This window comes from Triturus cristatus, chromosome 7 (genome assembly GCF_964204655.1).
Source record: "Triturus cristatus chromosome 7, aTriCri1.1, whole genome shotgun sequence".
Classification (NCBI taxonomy): Eukaryota; Metazoa; Chordata; class Amphibia; order Caudata; family Salamandridae; genus Triturus; species Triturus cristatus.
Window position 1 is genome coordinate 1,293,584,783 of NC_140590.1, and position 20,231 is coordinate 1,293,605,013.

The window sequence follows — 20,231 nt, forward strand, 5'->3', positions numbered from 1 at the left end:
ACTCAAGGACATAATGTTCTCCCTAAGACAAACTCCTTTTTGCATCATCTATGTCTGGCCTTATTCTGAGTAGTAGTGTCTCATTGTTCCTATCCAATGAATACCTTTATTAAGGAAGAGTGATTTTCAGGAACACTGGATTTAACGTGGGAACCTCTAGCATATATATTCTTGGGCTACCTTCCCTCATTGAATGAGTTTTTCTGATGGAAGCATATTTTTTCCCTGTCAATTTTCTATTTTCCATCATCCAGTTCTAAAAAAGGGTCTGGTTTAGCTACTTGTATAAAGAATTAGGCTCTGCTCGGTATTCAGGTTTGTGATGTAACATAAGGGGGTGCCTTATATCCAGTTCTATACCTTTCCTCCCCATCAATAGATTGCTATCTCTTTTAAGCCCCAGAGAAAGGCTTGATTAATTCTGATGGGCATCATGCACCCGAAATTTAAAGACATACTATTGTTTCCCCTGGTCTTATCACAATTTGTCACCGGAGCCACATGTCTGCTCTTGTCTAAGCCTGTATAAATTCCATCTTGTAGGATCATCCATAAATACCCCATTAGATGGAAACAGTTTATCTCTGTGTCTATTTAACCTTGATTGCTCAACATCAGTCACCTCTCTTATCATATGGATTTCCAAATTTCTCAATTCCAATGACCTTAACCTTTCTTATAGTAGTTGTATTTTACCATCTTCAAATCAATTTTAGGGGCATATGGATAGCAGTTGGAAATAATGTCTATTTGACAACTTGTTATTGATGGCATTTTGGCTTTCTGCATCATTTAAAATACAATACCAACTATGACAATTGACATTTGACAGTATGGAGAGTGTTATATGGCCCTTTTTAGGTGTGCACTTTTCCCCTATTGATCCTGGTACAAGGTGCTTACTATGATGTTGATGTTTGAAACTATTTAACCTTACTATAAAGGGTAGTGAAATTTGTTTTGTGTTGGTTGTGCTCCCCCTTATTAAGTGTTGCTCTGCACACTCCCCCATTTAGTAATGGATAAATTATGGGCTACAGGTAAATTACTATCACCTCCTGCACACCAACAATCATCCACCAACTGAGTCCTAATAGGCTTATTACTCTGTTACATTCCTTCTATGGCAACAGGATCCAATAAAGATTCAACCTCTTCCAATAGGTTTGTCATCCTACTCAATTGGATATCGTGATATAGCTTTCTTTTTGTTATTCCCTGCCGGAACTAAGTCTGCCTTTCTTTTACCCATTTCTACCTGTCTGAGCCATGCAAAAGGTCTTCTAACAGTGACAAATTAGAGCAGAAGAGTCTTTTCATACAGTCAAATCTCCACATAATGGAAAGAGAGCTTCAGTTCCTCGTGAGGCAATCATTGCTTGGTGTGTATAGAAGCCAATTAATGTTTACAGTACTATTTTGTCAATGAGCCAAAGGGAGTGGCTCAGCCCAGCCTTCTTTGAGCTCTGACAGGTGCAGATGGCTTGGTCATTACCAGGGGCACACATCTTGCAGTGGGCTGTGAACGGATGCTTTATAGCATTGGTCGGGTGTGGTAATCAAATGAGGGTGTCCCACTTCCTCCTCCCCTCTATACTTTGAGGGAGTTGTAGTGTCCCAAAGTCCAAACAGAGCGTCGTTCGCAGCTGGCTGTGAGCTGGTGCTTTATAGTACTGCAAATAGAAATTAAGTATACCGTTCCGCACTGGATCCTAGATCAAGTATTCAATGTCTGGATCTTAAAGGTCACGGTAAGCGTTGACTTAGTGAAGCTACCTTTGGGGCGTGGAAGTCAGGGAGGCCAACAGTTGGGACACATCTTTGGGGAAATGACCAGGGAACAGTCCAATATCCACTTACCTATGTGGCCTTCTAATTAAGAATTTAGGGTCACTAATATAATTGAGTAAACTAGACCCAGAGCTTATGGAATGTAAGTCTTATGGACAAATGTTTTTCATTCACTAGAGGTGGGGGTTTACTTTTTTCCCTGACTAGTATAGGAACAGGAGAAGATTGTTATTGAGATTTTGTCCTGAGGAATTTCCACAGATCCTCTCTGGAATATAAAGGCATGATACATGTAGACCTATTAATTGACAAAGAAATCCATAGACAAATGACTATCTAAGAATTATTTAGTGGAAATAAAGAAGATCATTGCCCTTATAGTCTCTGAATCTTAACATAGACCCCACTAATGTATAAAAACGACTCTTAAAACGAAATGGTTAATTTTAATCACACCATTCCAATCTTCCTAGACAGTCCTGCTGATGTCCTTCAACATTGTGGGCATTTGAGTGGCACTTTTGATAAACAGGTTGCCGATAAAAAAAGATCTCCCATTGGGCATAGCAGCATCCTAGCATTGGTGAGGGCTTTTGCTCCACTAGGCAAACGCTTCTAGTGATCTTTAAGATCCGGACACTGAATACTTGCTCTAGTATCCAATACGGAATGGTATTCTTAATTTCTGTTTGCATATATTTGGGAGGGTGTATACTGGATCGGAATCTCTCTCAGTCCTCCACATTCAAACTTTATTGCACTCGTCAGGTGTGGTAATCAGGTGAGGGAGTCCTGCCTCCGTCTCCCCTTGATGTCTTGTGGTGATTGTAGTGTCCTAATGTCCAAGCCCAAACACAGCAAAAGTGATAAAATCATTATTCTTTACTTCCACAATTCTCCGTCCGGTACTTCCCTTCCTGGCTACTTCAATCATCTGAAACATTGTTATTCAGAGCCGAAGATGCCTGAAGGTGGGCACATTTGGAGCATTGAACGAACTATGACTATGCAAGGACTCAACAGTTGTAGTCCATGAACAATACAAAACGTTATAGATCAAAGATTACTTTCACTGTGTCTATAGTCCCGAATCATAGAGGAAGATAAGAGTGTTTCAGCTCCATTTTGACAAGCAAATTAGCTATACTTTGTGCCAAAAGGGGTCTCAAGTGACCCAATGCTTTTTCCTTTGAACTCTGGTCAATCAGAGCCATCCAAAGTTAAAGGACTAAGAGCTTCATTTAGAGTTTGGCAGACAGGCACTCTTTCACAAATGTGATGGGTATCCCATTTCCCTTACTACAAGTGCGTTAGGAAATAATGTAGATGTCATAAGGCAGGCGGGATATCTCTCACATTGGAGTACCAATTTGACAAACTCTGAATCAGGCCCTAAGTTGCGTGCCTACTTAATTGTAATGGGACAGCCCATGTTGCTTTCGCCAAATTCCCCAGTTACTCCAACTTCTCTGGAATTATACTTCAATGATGATATTAGCATCCAGTATTGCAGGCAACTTATTTGCTGTCTCTATATCTTCGATTCTGAGATTCAGGAAGTCTTACCTGCCTATCTGATCATCTCTGAAAAAACTGCAACAAGGGTTTGGGTTTGTGTTTGCGTGCCAGTCCGCCAGCAGAAGCCTAACATCCAGCTCAGTGCTGCGGTCCTTTCCAAGTCCAGTTAACCACAAACACTGATGTTAAGTGCTGTGGAGTACTGGCCTGCGTGGATGGTAGTCACTGCAAGAGGATCATAAAATTAAGGGCTCCTACCTATAACTATCTCTATGCCTATGTGCTACGTCTTTACAACATCTGTTGTTCCTGTTCCAACAAACAGTTGTACTTCATCAAGACAAAGAAGAGCCCCTGCTGTCAACTTCCACCATCCTGGCATTTTCCCATATGCAGCCCTCCTCCTGTCTACAGATACCACCTCCACCTACTGTAGTTGGAATTCTCCCACATTCTGGATTCCAGGGTGGATTTGTCTGAACTTTGCTGCAAGCCTCGATGGTTGGTTCACTGTATCAGTCGGCTTTGAGGGGCCAAATAGAAGGCATCCAGAGATCCACACGGTATCTTAGTTCTTAACCCTCTTCTACCTCCTAATGTATGGCTTCACTGCTTGTCTTACACCTTTTGTATACTCAGTTGTACAAAGGTTAACTAACCACAATATGCCTTAAGATCCTGGGACCTTAGCTGTAAACAGCAATTACCACCATGGCTACCTCAGAATGACCAACAATCTCTGAACAATAATGACAGTATACATAGACAAGAAAGGTCTATGTCCTTCAACTGAATGTTACAAACCTAAATAACTATTGACATATCAATGTGTTTGAAGGGCCAATATAAAAACAAAATTCATACTGGTGAATAAAAAATATATATAAAGGTAAGGCACTCAATTACATATGATCTACTGGGTGTATTTTAACAGATGGATTTTCGCATTGCTTGTAGTGCTGCTTCAAGGATGACCTGGCTTTCCCGCCATGTACATATGTCTCAACAAAAAGCACATTAGAATGAATCACTTACCTCCTTGATGTCTTCATAGAACATGTACAGCATCCTGTGTGTGTCCTTCTTATCCCAGTAACCACGGACATGCTTGTACCAGGAGCCCCAGCTAACTACATAAAAAGCAGAGTGATTATATAAGAGCACCTTTCATAGTAGACAGCAAACAGGGAGGTCTTTAGGCGTCCAATGGGTACATTTTATAAGCAGAGGACTGCCCACCTAGGTTTCTAATTAAGGACCATCAAATTCTGGTGACGCAAGTTTCATAGGACATTCCATTGACCTGTTTCCAACTCTTTATTAAGCGCATTTATTCAGTTAATTTAAGCACTTAACATAACTGCCAAGGGTTCAGATTGCTTATGTGTGACATTTTCATAATTTTAGTGTAATTATGAGTGACATTCAACGACTATGAGTGACAAGTTCTCGCAAGCAAAATCAAGCAAGGAATACAAGGGAAACATATAAAAATCAGAAATTACACCCATTTGAACAAAGAGAAACTCTAAGATCTTAAATCTGCTGCAAAGCACCAGAAATGGAAGGGCACTAGGATTTGAGAGAGGCCCCAGCGCAGAGCCTCAGCCATCCTCACTGACGTTGAACTCAACTTTGTGCAGACTGCAGAAATTGAGTACAATGCAGAGCTCTGCTCAGGCACTGTAACGCCTGAAGTGGGGTACATGGAAGGGCTGGTTTTCCTCAGACCTTGCAATTCTGAAATTAAATTGCAAGACAATGATAGTCAGTGGAATCAAAGATTCCCCCTTGCTCCTGCTTTGTCACATGCTCTGTTCCCAACTGTAAGCCACACACATCTGCTCTGATTTTTCTAGTCTCCATTATTCATCCACTTTGCAATCAGAATAAAGCAACAACTTTTGCTCACCAGTTTATACTCCACCAGTATACAAGTTCACCATCCATTACCAGGAGTCTCCCTATCACCTTCGTCCATTACTCTGCAGTGAGTGCGGCTGCGAGAGGCTAAGTCGCTGCATGAAGCTACCAATTTACTTTATTCAAATCATCTAGTAGTGGCCAGATGTTACTGGTGCAAGTGTCAGAATAGCTGTGAGTGCAAGAAGGAGTGCAGGAGAGAATGCTAGTCCAAGAGCAGATGTCAGTGCTGCTGTAATAGAGATTAATGATGCTAGCCCAAGTGTGAGTGCATCTGAAAGCTAAAGTGCTAGTACAGGTGCTGGTATAAGTGACAGTGAAGGTGTGAGTAGCTTACTGGTGCAAGTTGCAGTTGCATGACTGAGGTGCAAATGAGATTATTTAGCAACTTCCATTGCAGGTGTGAGGAAGGTTACTGGTATTTGTGGCAGTCAGGTGTGAAGGGGGTTGCTGGTATAAGTGTACCAGCTTTTTTATGAGTGCAGGTGCAAGTGAGTTACATACAATTACTTATCTCCCCATGAACTCACTAACTAATATATATGCATCCATTCTCTCATCTACTTGCTCACTCATTTGACCACACATGCACTTCCATCCTCTTATTTACCTATTCATCTGCTCATTCTTCTATTCATCCACAAATCTATCCAAGTAGCACTCATTTATATTCACTTACTTATCAATGCACTCAGCCACCCTTTCATTCATTCATGCACTCACACACATCTGTACCTCATCACACACCTTGAGACCCTCGCGGGTGAGTAGCGCGCTGTATAAGCCCCTGATTTATTTATTGATTGCTTGATCTACTCTTGCAAACATTCAACTATCCAATCAATCATCCATGAATAGTGTGTTCACATGTACATCCATGCAGGCGCATTATTAGATTCTCACAAACATTCACGAACCGCCAAAGACACTTACATGCACAAACTCACCAATCAATGAGCACCTTGGATTAAAAAAAAGGCTTACGATCTTTGATAATACTTCCATTATTTTTTAATTGTCATTTTGTAAATCAGTGTTATCACCCTTCTTTGGGCTTGTTTTGAATTGCTTATTGTTCAGTCGAAGATCTTCTTCTCCACCTAGCACCATTTTGGAAGGGGGAGAGCAAGCACAATATGCACCACCCGTCAAGGTAATTATCTACCAAACTGTTTACTGGCTTTGAGGGCACAGAATGGAGAGCAGGATGACGGAAAACAAGCATCGCACGCTCCTCACAACCACTCTTTCCTTGGAGAGTGGAAGTCTGACCACTGATGCCCTGCTGGAAGAAAACCATGAGGACTCCTGCTTCCGGTATGAAGCTGGGGCAGAGGAGCAGCTTCTTTGTTAGCAGTCCGAGGTCCAGCAGAGCAGCTCAAACATTGCAATGAGAGGCAATGGAGCCGTCAGTGAGTGCGCATTACAGGTGCCTTATCTGTTCACAAATCAGCTCTCCAATGCTCGGGGTCGAGTTCACGATATCTATAAAATTGCCTAAGAGGCAGTGGGCCAACACTGCGCAGCAGGATACTAACTTGAGACCAGACAAATAAAGGCGTCGCCCTCATGTTAAACTATCTGCTATGTCTGCAACTGTTAGAAGACCTTAAGGTACACTCGACTTGCTGTATGAGATCATTAAGCATTGAGGGCCTGCCCCGGAGCCTACAGTTTGTTCAAAGTTAATGATGTGTGAAGACAGGGAGAACATGGCGGCAGTCGGCTGACTCGCTGCAGCGCTCTGTGATCAGGCTCCCGTTGTACTCTGCCTAGACGTCTGAGACATGAGAAACGCGTTTGAAAAATGATTCCCATAATCTGGCGTTTCATATCCTTGGCTAAAGCTTTTGGCTGTATTAAATAGAAAAGAGTACTGTTTCTCCGTCCGACTCGTGTAAGAATACGGAGTGTTTGTTCCAATCCCTTAACGATCTTCTATCGTACCTGGTCTCCGGCACGGCTCGGCGTAGGCGGGCTGTTTTCCCTCTCTATGATCAGAGGTAGCGAGTTCAGTGGTGGAGGTAGCGGCGGTGCAGCGTGTGCTACTCGCCCCAGTCAAATCATAATACCGGTTGATCTGAGGTTAAGGTTGTGGTCCGTGGCCGCCCTGGAGCTGCGTCGGGGGAGGAAGGCACGCTGTCTGGCTCTTACTGCATGTAGTGTTTCCACTAAGACCCAGGCTCAGAAGTTCGAGTATAATTCTCGAGGAGCGGTGGAGGGTGAAGGGGGTGTTGAGTGCCCTGAGGGCACGAAGAACGAGAAAAGCGCTGAGGAGGGGATCGCGGAGGAGTTAGCTGAGAAGTCTCTACAGTTACATCAGCAGCCATCCAAAAGTAGAGCCCCTCGTAGAAGAGGCAAGGTGCTCATAAAGGTACAGCGGAAGAAGCCTGTCCCTACTCCACAGGTAAATCTGGCTGATTTGGTACACAGCGGACCCATACCCCCTGAAGGTAAGAAAGCCTCATCTTATTTGTCTGCGGAAGTGAAATCGAAGTGTACAAGATCAAACGGGGTCAGGGGTAAAGCGAAACATAAAAGGGATTTGAACGTGGCGCCTGATTTGAATTATAAGATAACGCCGTCCCTGCGCTCATACTTTAAAGCTGTACCACAGGTGCTCTGTTTGACAGAGATTCAGGGCATGTCTTCCCCCTCGACAGTAATGGTCTCTGGCGCCAATGACTTGCCCGTCTCGGATGCCCTAGGTGTCCTGGAAGTTCCAGCCTTAGACTTTGTCCCTGTCTCTTGTGACCCCTCCGGTGGAGACTCAGGTCCTATGCTCACTTCTGAGTGTGTTTTCTCTGAGGTGGATCCGGTTCAGCCTGGTTCACTGAATCTACTTGGGGGCGATTTAGTGACCAGAGGTTCGATCAGGACATTGGAGCCTGAGCTTCCGGGGGAGGGAAGTCATGTTAATGCAAGAGAAGGAGGTGGAGCAGGGGACTCTGTTACTCTTGATCTGGTAACCCCAGTGGATCAGGATACGGGGGGCATAATCTCTGCGGCCTCTATACTGGCAATGTTTTCAACCCTATCCCGGGACATTAAAAAAGGGTTTGAAGAGTCTTCTGCCAATCAGGCGGACATTCGGAGCTATTGCGAGTCTCTAGACAAAAAGATTGATGGGTTGACCTCTAGGACGGGGAAGCTAGAAGAGCCGGTCGCTGTGTTGTCTATCCATCTGGACAAAGCCGAGGAGGACATTGTTAAATTGCAAAAGGAGGATCAGGCCCTACTTGATAGGATGGAGCTGATGGAAAACAATGCCAGAAGATCCAATATACGTATACTTAATGTACCAGAAGGTTCCGAAGGCTCTGACATTAAAAATGTTGTGGTGCAATTGCTGAAGGAGTCGTTATCTCTTGATAAATCTCTAGAGGAATTGACCATCGATATTCAGAGGGTCCACAGAGATCCGTTCAGGAGAAATCAACAAAGATCTAAACCCCGCAAAATCCTGGTTAACTTCCATACCTATGCCCTTAAAGAGCAGATCCTCAACTTAGCCCTAAAACAAAAATCCCTCCCTGGTAAGGGATTTACTTTCCTCATTAGATCTGACCTTTCTAGGGTTACGTTAGAGAAGCAGTGGGAGTTTGGCAGGCGGCTTGAGGCATTTAGAAAATTGGGGGCAACTGCTCAGTTGGTGTTCCCTGCTGCCCTGAAGGTGATGTTCAACAATAAAATGTTTAACATCAGGTCAGTGCAAGCCGCTGACGAGCTCCTTTTGGATTTGGGTAATAAGGCAGCTGGCTAATATGTACCCTTTGTAAATTTTCAGACACAAAAAAAAAAATGGGCTTCTGAGTGTTTAAATATATTAGCAGAATTGTAGGTATCGAAATTAGTCTTTGTTAATTAGAAGAGGTAGTTATGGCTACAGCATAATTATCTTAGGGAAGGAAAAGAGGGTAGGGGAGATAAGCAAAAAATAAAAGGAAAAAAAAAAAATATTTCGGTGAAGGGTAGGATTTCTAGTCTGTTTTCTCCTTTTCCTTGTTCTATCCATAAACTCCCATTCACACATACCTGCACTTACGCTTACACTTACACATTTCGTTAGAATTAATGTGTAACTAGGTCACTTTTGGAGGGAAACTTGGCTGAGTCGGGGTGGGTCACGGGAGCTTGAGATGGGGTGCTATCTACTGGATTTGTTCCGGTTAGATACACCAAGGGTTCTCCATGGGAGGGAGGGGGTTGAGGGGGGATACAGGGGTCACGGGGTAAAATGTTTCATAAAATTCCTCATGTGCCAACCTTGTGCTCTATTGTATTTTGCTGGGTGTAGGATAGCTTCAGATATGCAACCATCAGACATTAGGATAGGTCAGACGAGAGATGTTCCAAACCCTCGGGTGGGGTTGAGAGGCGTTAAGGTCAGTAGTCAGGATAGGCGTTATGGAAATGGCTAACTTAAAGATAATATCGTGGAACCTAAATGGGCTGCGCACTAAACCTAGGGCCAGGAAAATACTACAATATCTTCGAGACTCAGAGGCACAGGTTATTATTCTGCAAGAGACGCATCTGGTTCAGGATGAAATGGATGCGTTAGTTAAGGAGAATAAGTGGATCGACTTTTCAATCTCTACTTCTCAATCTTTGACTTGCAGAGGGGTTTCACTTATTTTTAAAAAACAACTCAGGGCTAGAGTGTTAGATTTTAAGGTCGACCCAGCGGGTAGATGGGTTATTGCCTCCCTTTCTATCCTGGGCAGTCAGTTTACTATCGTGGGGTATTTTGGTCCCAATCAGGACGATCCGACATCTTTGGAGGTAATTTTTTCTCACCTTTTGTCTTTCCCAGAGCCTGTAATCTTTGCAGGTGACTTTAATATTGTCCTAGACCCCACTCTGGATAAATCGCATAATAGTCGATCTCGAATTCCATCAAAATCTAGATCCTTTTTGCTTAATGGAATGAAGCAATATGGCTATGTGGATATTTGGAGGTTGAGGGCAGGTGAACAGCTGGGTATCTCTTATAGAAATCAAAAATATCGCCATCATTCCAGAATAGACTTTGTATTAATCAGCCATACGTTAGTAGATTCTGTTAAAGATGTTAAATACCTCCCATTACATCTATCTGACCACTCTGCAGTAGCTATGGAGCTTATATCGATGCTAAGTTTGCCGGCTAGGAGTTGGTCCTTTGATCGCTCCTTACTCTCTCACCCAGACGATGTTCTTTTCTTTAAGTCTGAGGTGAGCCACTTTTTAAAAACAAATGTAGGATCGGCAAGCATCGGAGTGGTGTGGGACTCTCTTAAAGCCTTTGTGAGAGGCCTTATTACAAACAAAACGGCTTACAGGAGGAGGGAAAATAGGGAGGCAGTGACATCAGTGGAAGCAAATATTGCTAAGATTCAGCTAGATCTAGACGCTGATTCCATTACAGCAGAGGATCGCTCTCTTCTGTCTGGAAGATTAATTTCTTTAAAGGGCCACCTTGCTTCTATCTTAAATCAGCGGATACAAGAAAAATGGGAGGCCAGCAAGCTCGCACATTTCCAGTATGGAGAAGGAGCGGGGAAGCTATTGGCATGGAAAACCAAAACGGACCAAGTCCGTAATAATATCGAGGCGATCAGTGTCAATGGCTCCCCACTCTCCCGGGTTGACGTTCTTAGATCCGCCTTCAGAGAATTCTTTCAAAATATCTACTGTGAGGATAAGAACATCAGCTCAGTTAGTGTTAAAGATTGGCTCAGTAAGATTACTCTTCCAGCACTTTCTGATGAGCAAAGTGAGAGGTTAGATAGCGAAATCTCGGAGGAGGAAGTTATCAAGGCTATACATAATGCCAAAAAAGGGAAGGCGTCTGGTACAGATGGCCTACCGGCTGAAATTTATAAAGCCCTGGAGCAGGAACTTGTCTCCTTCCTGGTACTACTATTTAACGATATTTTACTGGATGGTGGTCGGCCCCCGACATCATGGGACAGTGCGTCTATTACTGTAATCTTAAAACCAGGGAAACCGTCTACTGCATGTGGTTCCTATAGGCCAATCTCCATACTAAATGTCGACTATAAAATATTTGCCTCTATTCTGGCCAACAGATTAGCTCTTGTTGCCCCCAACATCTTACACCCGGATCAGAAGGGATTTGTCAAGGGGCGACAGCTATATGAATTAACTTTTGATTTAATAGGGGCTATCGACTTGGCAGTTTTGGAGTCTCTCCCCCTGGCGGTTCTTACCTTGGATGCCACCAAGGCCTTCGACAGAGTTAATTGGTTGTATCTGTCGGAGGCCTTGGCAAAGTTCAATGTGGGAGCAGGGTTTCGCCGGGCAATCAGTCTACTATATCAGAACCCAAGTGCCTGTGTACTGATCAATGGCATCTTATCTGACCCCTTTAACATCTCGAGGGGTACACGACAGGGCTGCCCCCTCTCCCCACTTCTTTTCGATCTATACGTTGAACCATTCGCTCAAAATTTAAGGGATAATGTTAACATCAAGGCGTTCGCGTACAGGGGTTGGGAAAGAAAGGTGGCCCTGTACGCTGACGATATCCTCATTTTTACATCTGATGCCCATACGGCTCTCCCGGAAATAGTCAAGCTAGCCTCGGAATTTGGGGTAGTGTCCGGGTATGAGATCAACGCCTCAAAAACGAGATGTTGACCTGGGGTATGGATCAGAGCTTTTGTATCTCGGGTATTCGGCCAGGAAATAAGTTGAGATATCTGGGCCTCGATATTGTGGAGGATATAGATCAGATCGTAAATATCAATTTTTCCAAGGTAGCTAAGGACTGCCGTAAGTTGCTTCAGTCTTGGGCCCATCTTCCATTGTCTCTACTAGGAAGGGCTAACTTGGTCAAGATGGCTGTCTTGCCAAAGATTTCCTTTCTTTTCAACACTATCCCACTGTTAAAACTTTTCAGGCCGAGATTAACACCTTTATCTGGAATAAACATCTTCCAAGAATTTCGTGGAAAAAGTTAAGGAGGCGCAGGGAAAAGGGGGGGGCTGGCTGCCCCGGACATCCAGGTCTATGCCTGGGCGTTCCAGTTATCTCATGCCAGGGTGCTGTTAAAGAAACCATTAGAGTATGGGGTGGGAACTCTATATACCACTCTGCTTATGGGAGAGGGGGTTAGTCAGTCTGGGTTCCTACTAAAATTTGGAGATCCCAAGTTCTTTAAAAAAATTAAATTGAAAATTCTTTTGGGAATGGCAAGGACTTGTGCCCAGGTATCAAAATCCATTAAAATAGGGTACTATAGCTGTAGGACTCCCTTATGGGATCTGCCCGATAATCCACCCTGGTTGGGAGATTCACTTGCAGTACCTATTAGAGAGGCAGGGGTGGAGGTCTGGGGAGATCTATTTGTTGAGGGGGGAACTGCTTTCCTGGGAGTGTCTGAGTCGAAAGATTGGTCCTTGCCTTGCTAGGCTAAAATATCTGCAGATGTCCAGCTGGTCTCGCTCCTATACTGCACAGCCCTCTCGAAAAAATAAGTTACCAGTAGGTGGTTATAGTACCCTTATTACTTTGTTAATTGATAAACCCCCTGCTAAGAAGGAGATCTCGTCTTGGTATAATCTGATTTTGGAGGAGATGGACGGAGTATTCATGCTTCCAGATGAGCTCTGGGGGGCTGATATAAGTAACACTAACTTGCAAGAGCTTTGGAGTACATCTTGTAGATTGCTGTGGGATGTGGTGAAACCAGCGTGGTTGCGTAGGAACCACATCTTTACTATCCACAGAGCATATTACTCCCCCCTCCGACTCTCTAAATTTATTCAGGGGAATATGGTGGTGTGTGCTAGATGTGGGCTCCTAGCAGCCTCCGACATCCACATGTTTTATGAATGCCCTCTTCTGTCTCAGTTCTGGGAAGCCATTTGTAAGATCCTGTCGTCTTCAATAGATTTCAAAATAATTTTAGATCCCCAGTTGGTGATTTTCTGAATCTTAGAGGGGGTCTCCAACTTGGCGAAGAAGCTAGTGTTTTACGTTATACTACTGGCTAGAAGGGAGATATGCAGGAAGTGGAAGGACCCTTCACCTCCTTCTATCAATGAATGGTACGCCTCTGCCCTGCAGGTTTATAAGTTTAATTTGGCTAGAGCAGGGAACCCAGACAAAAGATCTTTTTGGCACCTTCTTAAATGGGATCAGTGAGATTCTGTTTTTTTTTTTTTTTTTTTTTTTTTTTCCCCCAGGTCCAATGATTAAGCCATCTATCCCATTCCTAGGTATAAGCGGTGCTCTGATTCCTTTTTCAGCACTCTGGTAATACCCTGGCTGAACTCCTGAGGTTATGGTATGGTGATCGCTGGTAGTCAAGCCCTATTGCTGTGGGATGAGGCCCCCGCTCTATGTCTGTCTGTCCCTTCCAGTTGGTATGAACTGTGACAGCATATCGCTTGTAAGCCTATTGATTGCGCATATAGAACCTTGGTGGCATATGAGGACCAAAAAAAAAAAAAAAAAAAATGATGTGTGAAGACTTAATATAGTAAACGGGAGCAAGTCGCCAACGTATTTTGAGTCAGAGCATATTGTGGTCTGGTCAGAACAGCGCACTCACTGCCGTTGCACTTGCTGCTTAAATGCACCTCCTTGAAGAGTGTGCCTCTTGGGGGTGGTTGAGGGGCACTATAATGCATGACTTATGCATTTCAGACCGGTGATGCAGATATCAGCACTAAAATGTGTTGGTCTAACCCCCGATTCATGGTACATGGCGGGGCTGACCTAAACAAACAGCTATGGGTTGCTTACATGTGACTAAGGGCCTCATTTTGAGGTCTGGAGGTCCACCGACCGCCAGACTCATGGGGGCACGACAATGGTGCTCTTCCAATCAACCTATTACAATTAGGGCAGTCAGACTGCCATTGCCACGTCACAGCTGCCAGGGAACCACTGTTCCCTGGCAGTGTTGCGGTGGTCAGGATGCCCCAATATGTTTGGCGGGACCACCGTGGTCCAGCCAAGCATATTACAAGTTTCTTGTCGGCCACGGTTTTCATGGCAGTTCCTCTTCCAGGAAAACCACAGCAGAGAGGAAACAAAGTTGTGCCTCTGCACCATGGGGTGCATGCAGGGGGACACGTAATGTGCCCCCCTGTGTGCATGCACCTCAGTTCCTGCACGGCATGGACTTTTCAGCCCATGCCGTACAGAAACAGTTTTTGGCGTTTCCATTGCGGTGCCCATTTTCAGGGCACCGCCATGGGTACGTAAACAAAAAAGCCTGTCAGACCCGAGAATCACTCGTAATCTGGTGGCTGGCCCGACCATGGGTTTGACGGTGCGGCAGCGGGGTGGACCAGGAGCCGCACCTCCAAACTTGTAATCAGGCCCTTAGTGTGTCTGTGAACTTATGTCTATGCCTAATGCATGGCAGTTCACCATCTTAGATTCCACCCTTCACATGGCTTAAGTAATTCTTTATCAACTCAAGTGCAGCTGTTTTGGAGCTCTGTGATGTATCCAAGCATCTGGACAATACCATCAATTCCTTACAACCTCTGGAATTCACAACGTAATCTCCACTGTTAATCTGTGAGACACACTGGTTTCCCCTACTGCACCACCTCCTGGCGCCTGCTGGTTGCAAGAGTCATCAACATCATGACTACGTTTAGTGCATTCCCCACAGCATAACTGAACAAGCAGGAACCACTTCGCATATTCTCTATGATCTCATACATTCATACAAGTTAAGTAACTCAGTGAATGCTCCCTGCAAACCACTAGTCTAGTCCATATCTTATTTAAGGGTGGGTACAGGCTGCTTACACTGCTTAATTTGTAAAAGTATAAGTCATGGGCTCGGTTTTTCTCAGAAGCCTGCTGCCAAAGCTGCTGAATGATGGTGTTCATAGTACCAAGGCTGTCTAGTTTTGATTTCACCTCATGTCTCTTTCATCCACTTCCATCCACTCTCTGTCTCTTTAACTCACTCTTGGAGGTTCATTGTCATCCCTGCTGTCTTCCTTTGTCACAGTTTTTCCAATTTTCCCTTCCTTCTTCTTTCAATCCTTTGCTGCCTTTTTGTAGTTATGGGCGTACCACTTTTAGCTCCCGTTCTGATGGTTATGATTCTGAAAGTGCACTGGAGCCTGCTGCCCAGGCCCCATTGCCAGTGCTCTCTCCCTAAAACTGTTATGTGCAAATTAGCAACCCTAATTGCAGAGGACTTTAACCCCCTTAAAAGTCCCTAGTCTATGGCAGCACAGCTACCCAGGGCATGGGTGGTAAAGGGTTCCCCAGGACGTGTAGCACTGTTTGTGCCACCCAGATTAACCCAAGTAAACTTATGACCACAGGGCTGCCATTACAGACTGTAGGGACAGTGTAAATTGCTCCATTTCAACGTTGTCAATGCACTGCTTTTAATATTTTCCTGTCCCCCCTAAGGAAGGTCTCCTGAGTCCAAGAGGCAGGGTGCCTTATATTAAAGGTGTGGGCATGTAAGTACAAGCTTGTATGTCCCTATAGTGGCCTTTATCATTAAAGTACACTATAAGTGGTAGGCAGTCCATAGGAGAACATGGGCTGTCACGTGATCAAATTTGAAGTTGGCAGCTCAGTTATGGTACCGTCTAAATATGTTGTGTTTGGTATCAAACAACATGCCTCATTACCCTTGACATGAATCTTGTGTCAAGGGTGATGTGGCATGCACCCAGGTGACTGCCTTAGAGGTTGCATACCTGGTTGTCCCAGCTTTTCTGTGCCCTGGCTGGCAGCCCATGCTTGCAGCCCCAAAGACAAGATTCTGACATCCTGCCAGGTAGTGTGAACACTCCCTGGAGTTAGGAAAGCCCTGAGCAGGAAGGAGGTCACATCCCCTCCCTCTCAGGGTGGCTAGTGAAGTGGCATATCAAGGTGGTGAGTTTTCAAAGGCTACACTGCCTCTCATATGCACCAGGTCTGCCTCCTAAAGGAGGAAACAACCTTTCCCGAGTCCCGAACACATTTGCTCCCGGACAGGTGGGAAATTAGGTATGCAGGAGGTATACAAAGTCAGAGGGCCATCCACTCCTCTAGGGTTGACTGTCTGGTCGGTACAGCTAAGGAAGACTTTTGCCAAGTGGTAGAAATAGTGGGTTCTGGGTAGAAAACGTCCCCTACAGCCCTGGATGTGGTCACCTCAGAGGTGGACGAGTTGCAGGGACTAGCAGCCCATTGTCTAATTGCTGCCACACCTCTAACTCCCCTAAATAAAGGATTTAAGGGACCCCCCGACACCAGAATCTCCATTCTGAATCAACCTGCATCGAAGAAGAAAAAGAAGAGCTCTGTGTTTGGAACAACAGGACTTGCACAAATTAAAAGAGGAATACTCTGCACCTGCGGTAATGTTCCTGGAACTGCCTAATTGATCCTTTTCGTAGGCTAACTCTCAGTTGCCCCAGACAGAGGGACCCATGTGAGAGCCTGAAACATCCTCAGACTGCCCTTGACTAGTGACACTAGTCCCCTGCAAACTGCAGGTAAAACAAGGCTCCAGACCTGAAGAATCTCTGGCTATCGGGCCCTTAGAGGGATCGCCCAAATCCAGGTGGTCTAGTGCATTGTGAGAAGTGTAGTTCTGCCTTTTACAAAGATACAAGCAACTACCATGTTCCCTGGGACCACCTGAAGTTGAAGTACTTTTCTACAAAGTTTACGCTGCCAAGGTTTGTTGGAGAGCAGTATGGCAACCAACCCCTGCACTCAATGCCGCACCTCGAGGGAACTCCATCCAACCTGCGATCGACGTCAGTAACAACCCCTTAGTTATGTTTTTGCATCTTGGTCCCCAGAGCACCATGTAAGCTGTAAAAAGCAGCTCTCACCCATGTCCTGCTCAGCACCAAGAGCAGCCAGGACAACATTGCACCCGGGCGACACAGGCCAGGAAAAATTGAACTGATTGTCATGGGTTAGATCTAGGAACTGCTCACCTTAACCCTGCTTGGGTTCCTTGCAACTCAACTTGCAAGTGACTGTTAATCACTACCACTTTTTCCAGATGACTGCAATACAAAAGATCTGCAGTATTGAATTGCTGTGGTTTATGTATTCTTCTAAAATCCATAACTCCGGTTGTATGGATCTGATCACTCTTGTTTTGGTGTCTAAAATTAGATAAAAATACACTTAGGAGCCTATTATGATATCGCTTGGAAAGCTTAGGTTGGAGGCTTTCTGACAGAGATAGTCGGTTTCAATTCCAACCGGCTGATCACAATACAGCCGGTCCGAATTGAAACCAGCCGGTCATTCCGGCTGGATTCCAACGGGCTCAAGGAGCCCGTCGGCCAGTTGGAAACCGGCCCGTAATCCCAATGGACATTGTTTCCACCGTTGGGATTACGATGCACAGTATCCTACAAGCTTTCCATGTAGGGCTTTCCGACATGGAAAGCTTGTCGGAAAGCATGTTTGGGGGCCCACTCTGTGGCCTCCGTTGGGGGCCGAGGTTGATTCCTGCACCACGTGGAAGGCACCCTGAGGTGCCTGGCACACGGTGCAGGGATGAACACAACCTCCCATTTCCCTATGGGAACTTGTGATACGGCAGGTTTACGGGCGTAAGACATGCTCCCATAGGAAAATGTGGGAATGCGACTGAATTAGGCTGTCATGACCACCAACTGGAGGTCGATCGATCCCGTTTCCACCACGGTGTCTGACCAACATTGTATTAAGCCCCTTTATTTTTATAATTTGGTATCAGATTTCTATCAAATCATGCCAATTACTTATCGTCCAGGTTATTACTCTTAAATGCTTGACACATGTTCCACTAGAAAAGGCTGACAGCTCTTTGCCACTCTATTAGCTAAGGATTTATTATTGTAAATCCAAGGACCATCTTTGAGGTCTGGGAGAATTTTGCATGGCGAAGCCTAACCGGCATCACCACATAATACTTCATCTACCTACAATGGGTCAAAATCCCCAAAATGAGTGCCAGTGTGCCCCACCTACAACCACTGACTCAAATTAGGAACTGGCTGCTTCAACGCTATGTCTCCTGTACAAGTATTCCATATCCCTTTTGGGTCCACCATTTGTTAGCACTAATCCTACCACAAAGTCACTTTTTCCTAAACCTGAGTAACTGAGGTGCAGTAAAACAGTGTCTTCCTCGCAATCAGGGAACCTGGTGGTAAAGTCATAACGTGAAGCTTGGTTACCAACGCAGCGCCTCAAACACTCGCACACATACTGCCATGCGTTCAAAGGAAGACTCATGGAGTAAGCAGTTGGAGAGACTCATCTGATGCAGACTGAAATAACTTACGCTTTCCATCCATGAAGTTCTGTAGATACTGCTCCCAATGGCCAGGCTCAGGCTGCAAATTGAAAATCTTTTCAAAAAAGTAGAAGGAGACAACGCTGTCCTTGGGATTTCTGGCTATGTAAATTACCTGATGGTGAAAAATTGAAAGAGAGGGTAGAGGCATCTTGAATCCCTCAGTACCACAAACTAGTGTGAGGAACAAAAGTGATAATTTGCTTTTTTTTTACGCATTTTTACTGCATTTTAGTGATTCATACCTATTGCATACGTCACAACAGGATAAAACAGTAAAAAGTACAGACAGTGATACAGCAGGTATGTTTACAAACAAAGCACATTGTAAAACCTCAGGCAAAGTCACAGGTGAAATGGAATGTAGAAATGTTGCTAGTAATATAAGTATCAGAGGCTTGGAGTAAGGTTGACCTGACATATGTATGGGTCTACTTAATGCAAATAAAATAATATAACACATACAATCCCATAATATCATTCTACCCTCCCTCCTCTTACCCAAACTCATTATTGCCTGCATATACATGTATGCATTGGTGGTGTGCCGTGGAGTAGAAACATCTGTACCGGGATGGAACTCATATATCTACATATTCTATAGGGATGGGGTCTAGGTGTTTTGGTGCAGCTAGAATGACATGCCAATACATATGTCTGTCGGTGAAGATGATACCAGGTTGGCAAAGCATCGGCAGGGCTCACTACAGACCATCGTTCCTCAGCAATGGAGGAAGAGACAGTCACGGGTTAGCATATTCCCAGGGCTGAGTGAGCGACAAGTAAAAGCAGGGATAGCATTATTCCTTAGCTGATTCCGGGGCCCTAAATGATTCAAGCAGTGCATCCATTCTATGACTATGGGGCATTTCCATAAACCACAATACTCTGCCCTCGACAGTGCACAGCTTTCAGCCATGCTCCACCGCAGAACCTTTCACACCACTAGGGGGCAAAGAGTACAACATGGAATTTCAAGCGTCTTGTGATAAAGTGATTTGCCAAAAAGTCAGCAAAGTGTGCAAACACTCTGGAGCCCTTAGACCTAGCCCCAGAATACAGTGTTCAGCATCCTTCCAGTGGCCAGACTCCGCCAAGTCCGGTAGAGCTGTATGACTAGCCGCTAAATAAGAGGAAAGATAGTCTCAAGCCCATAGCATGGGTAATAGGTCCGCTTCTTATGTGTGACAACGTGGACAGGCAATGGAGGTGGTAAAGAACATGGAGTGAAGTTTTTGCAGCATAAGGTGGACCCTGTGCAAAATGGAAAACTTTATAAATTAGAAACAAGTTTGCAGCAAGTTTCCTGGGGTTTTTGATGAGAAAGGCCCATTCCTTATCATGGAGACTATGTTAGAGATCTTCCTCCCTCTTGGTTCGTAAGGAGGCCAAGGAAACTGTCAGGTGCGTACGCAGGCCCCGGTATAGCCATCTGGCTCCCATGGCCCATAGCATTAATCGCTTGCACAAATTCATGAGTGACTGATTCGGAGCCATTTGGTGCCCAGTGTTTACGAACATAGCGTACCATACTGGCATGCATTAAAGAAAGTGTTTTCGGGAGGCCATGCGTCTGAGTAAATTGCTGGTGGGTCATGAGGGTATGATCTTCAAAGAGTGCAGCAAATATTGTGACCCTGGCCTGTTCCCAGGGCCATAGTCTCCTCTCCGTCAAAGTACCCAAGGATGTGGTGAGACCCCTGAGAGG

At 44.8% G+C, this 20,231-nt stretch overlaps 1 protein-coding gene across 2 annotated transcripts in view; it reads right to left on the bottom strand.

Moving 5' to 3' along the window:
• LOC146811925 (sulfotransferase 1C1-like) overlaps positions 1-20,231 on the bottom strand; it is a 315,676-nt gene that overhangs the window by 85,233 nt on the left and 210,212 nt on the right. For both annotated transcript variants that reach the window (XM_085618882.1, XM_085618883.1), the window contains exons 5-6: positions 18,512-18,638; positions 4,345-4,439 (exon numbers count right to left, since the gene is read on the bottom strand). In XM_085618882.1, coding sequence (XP_085475008.1) covers positions 4,345-4,439; positions 18,512-18,638 — 222 coding nt within the window. The remainder of the gene's footprint in view (positions 1-4,344; positions 4,440-18,511; positions 18,639-20,231) is intronic.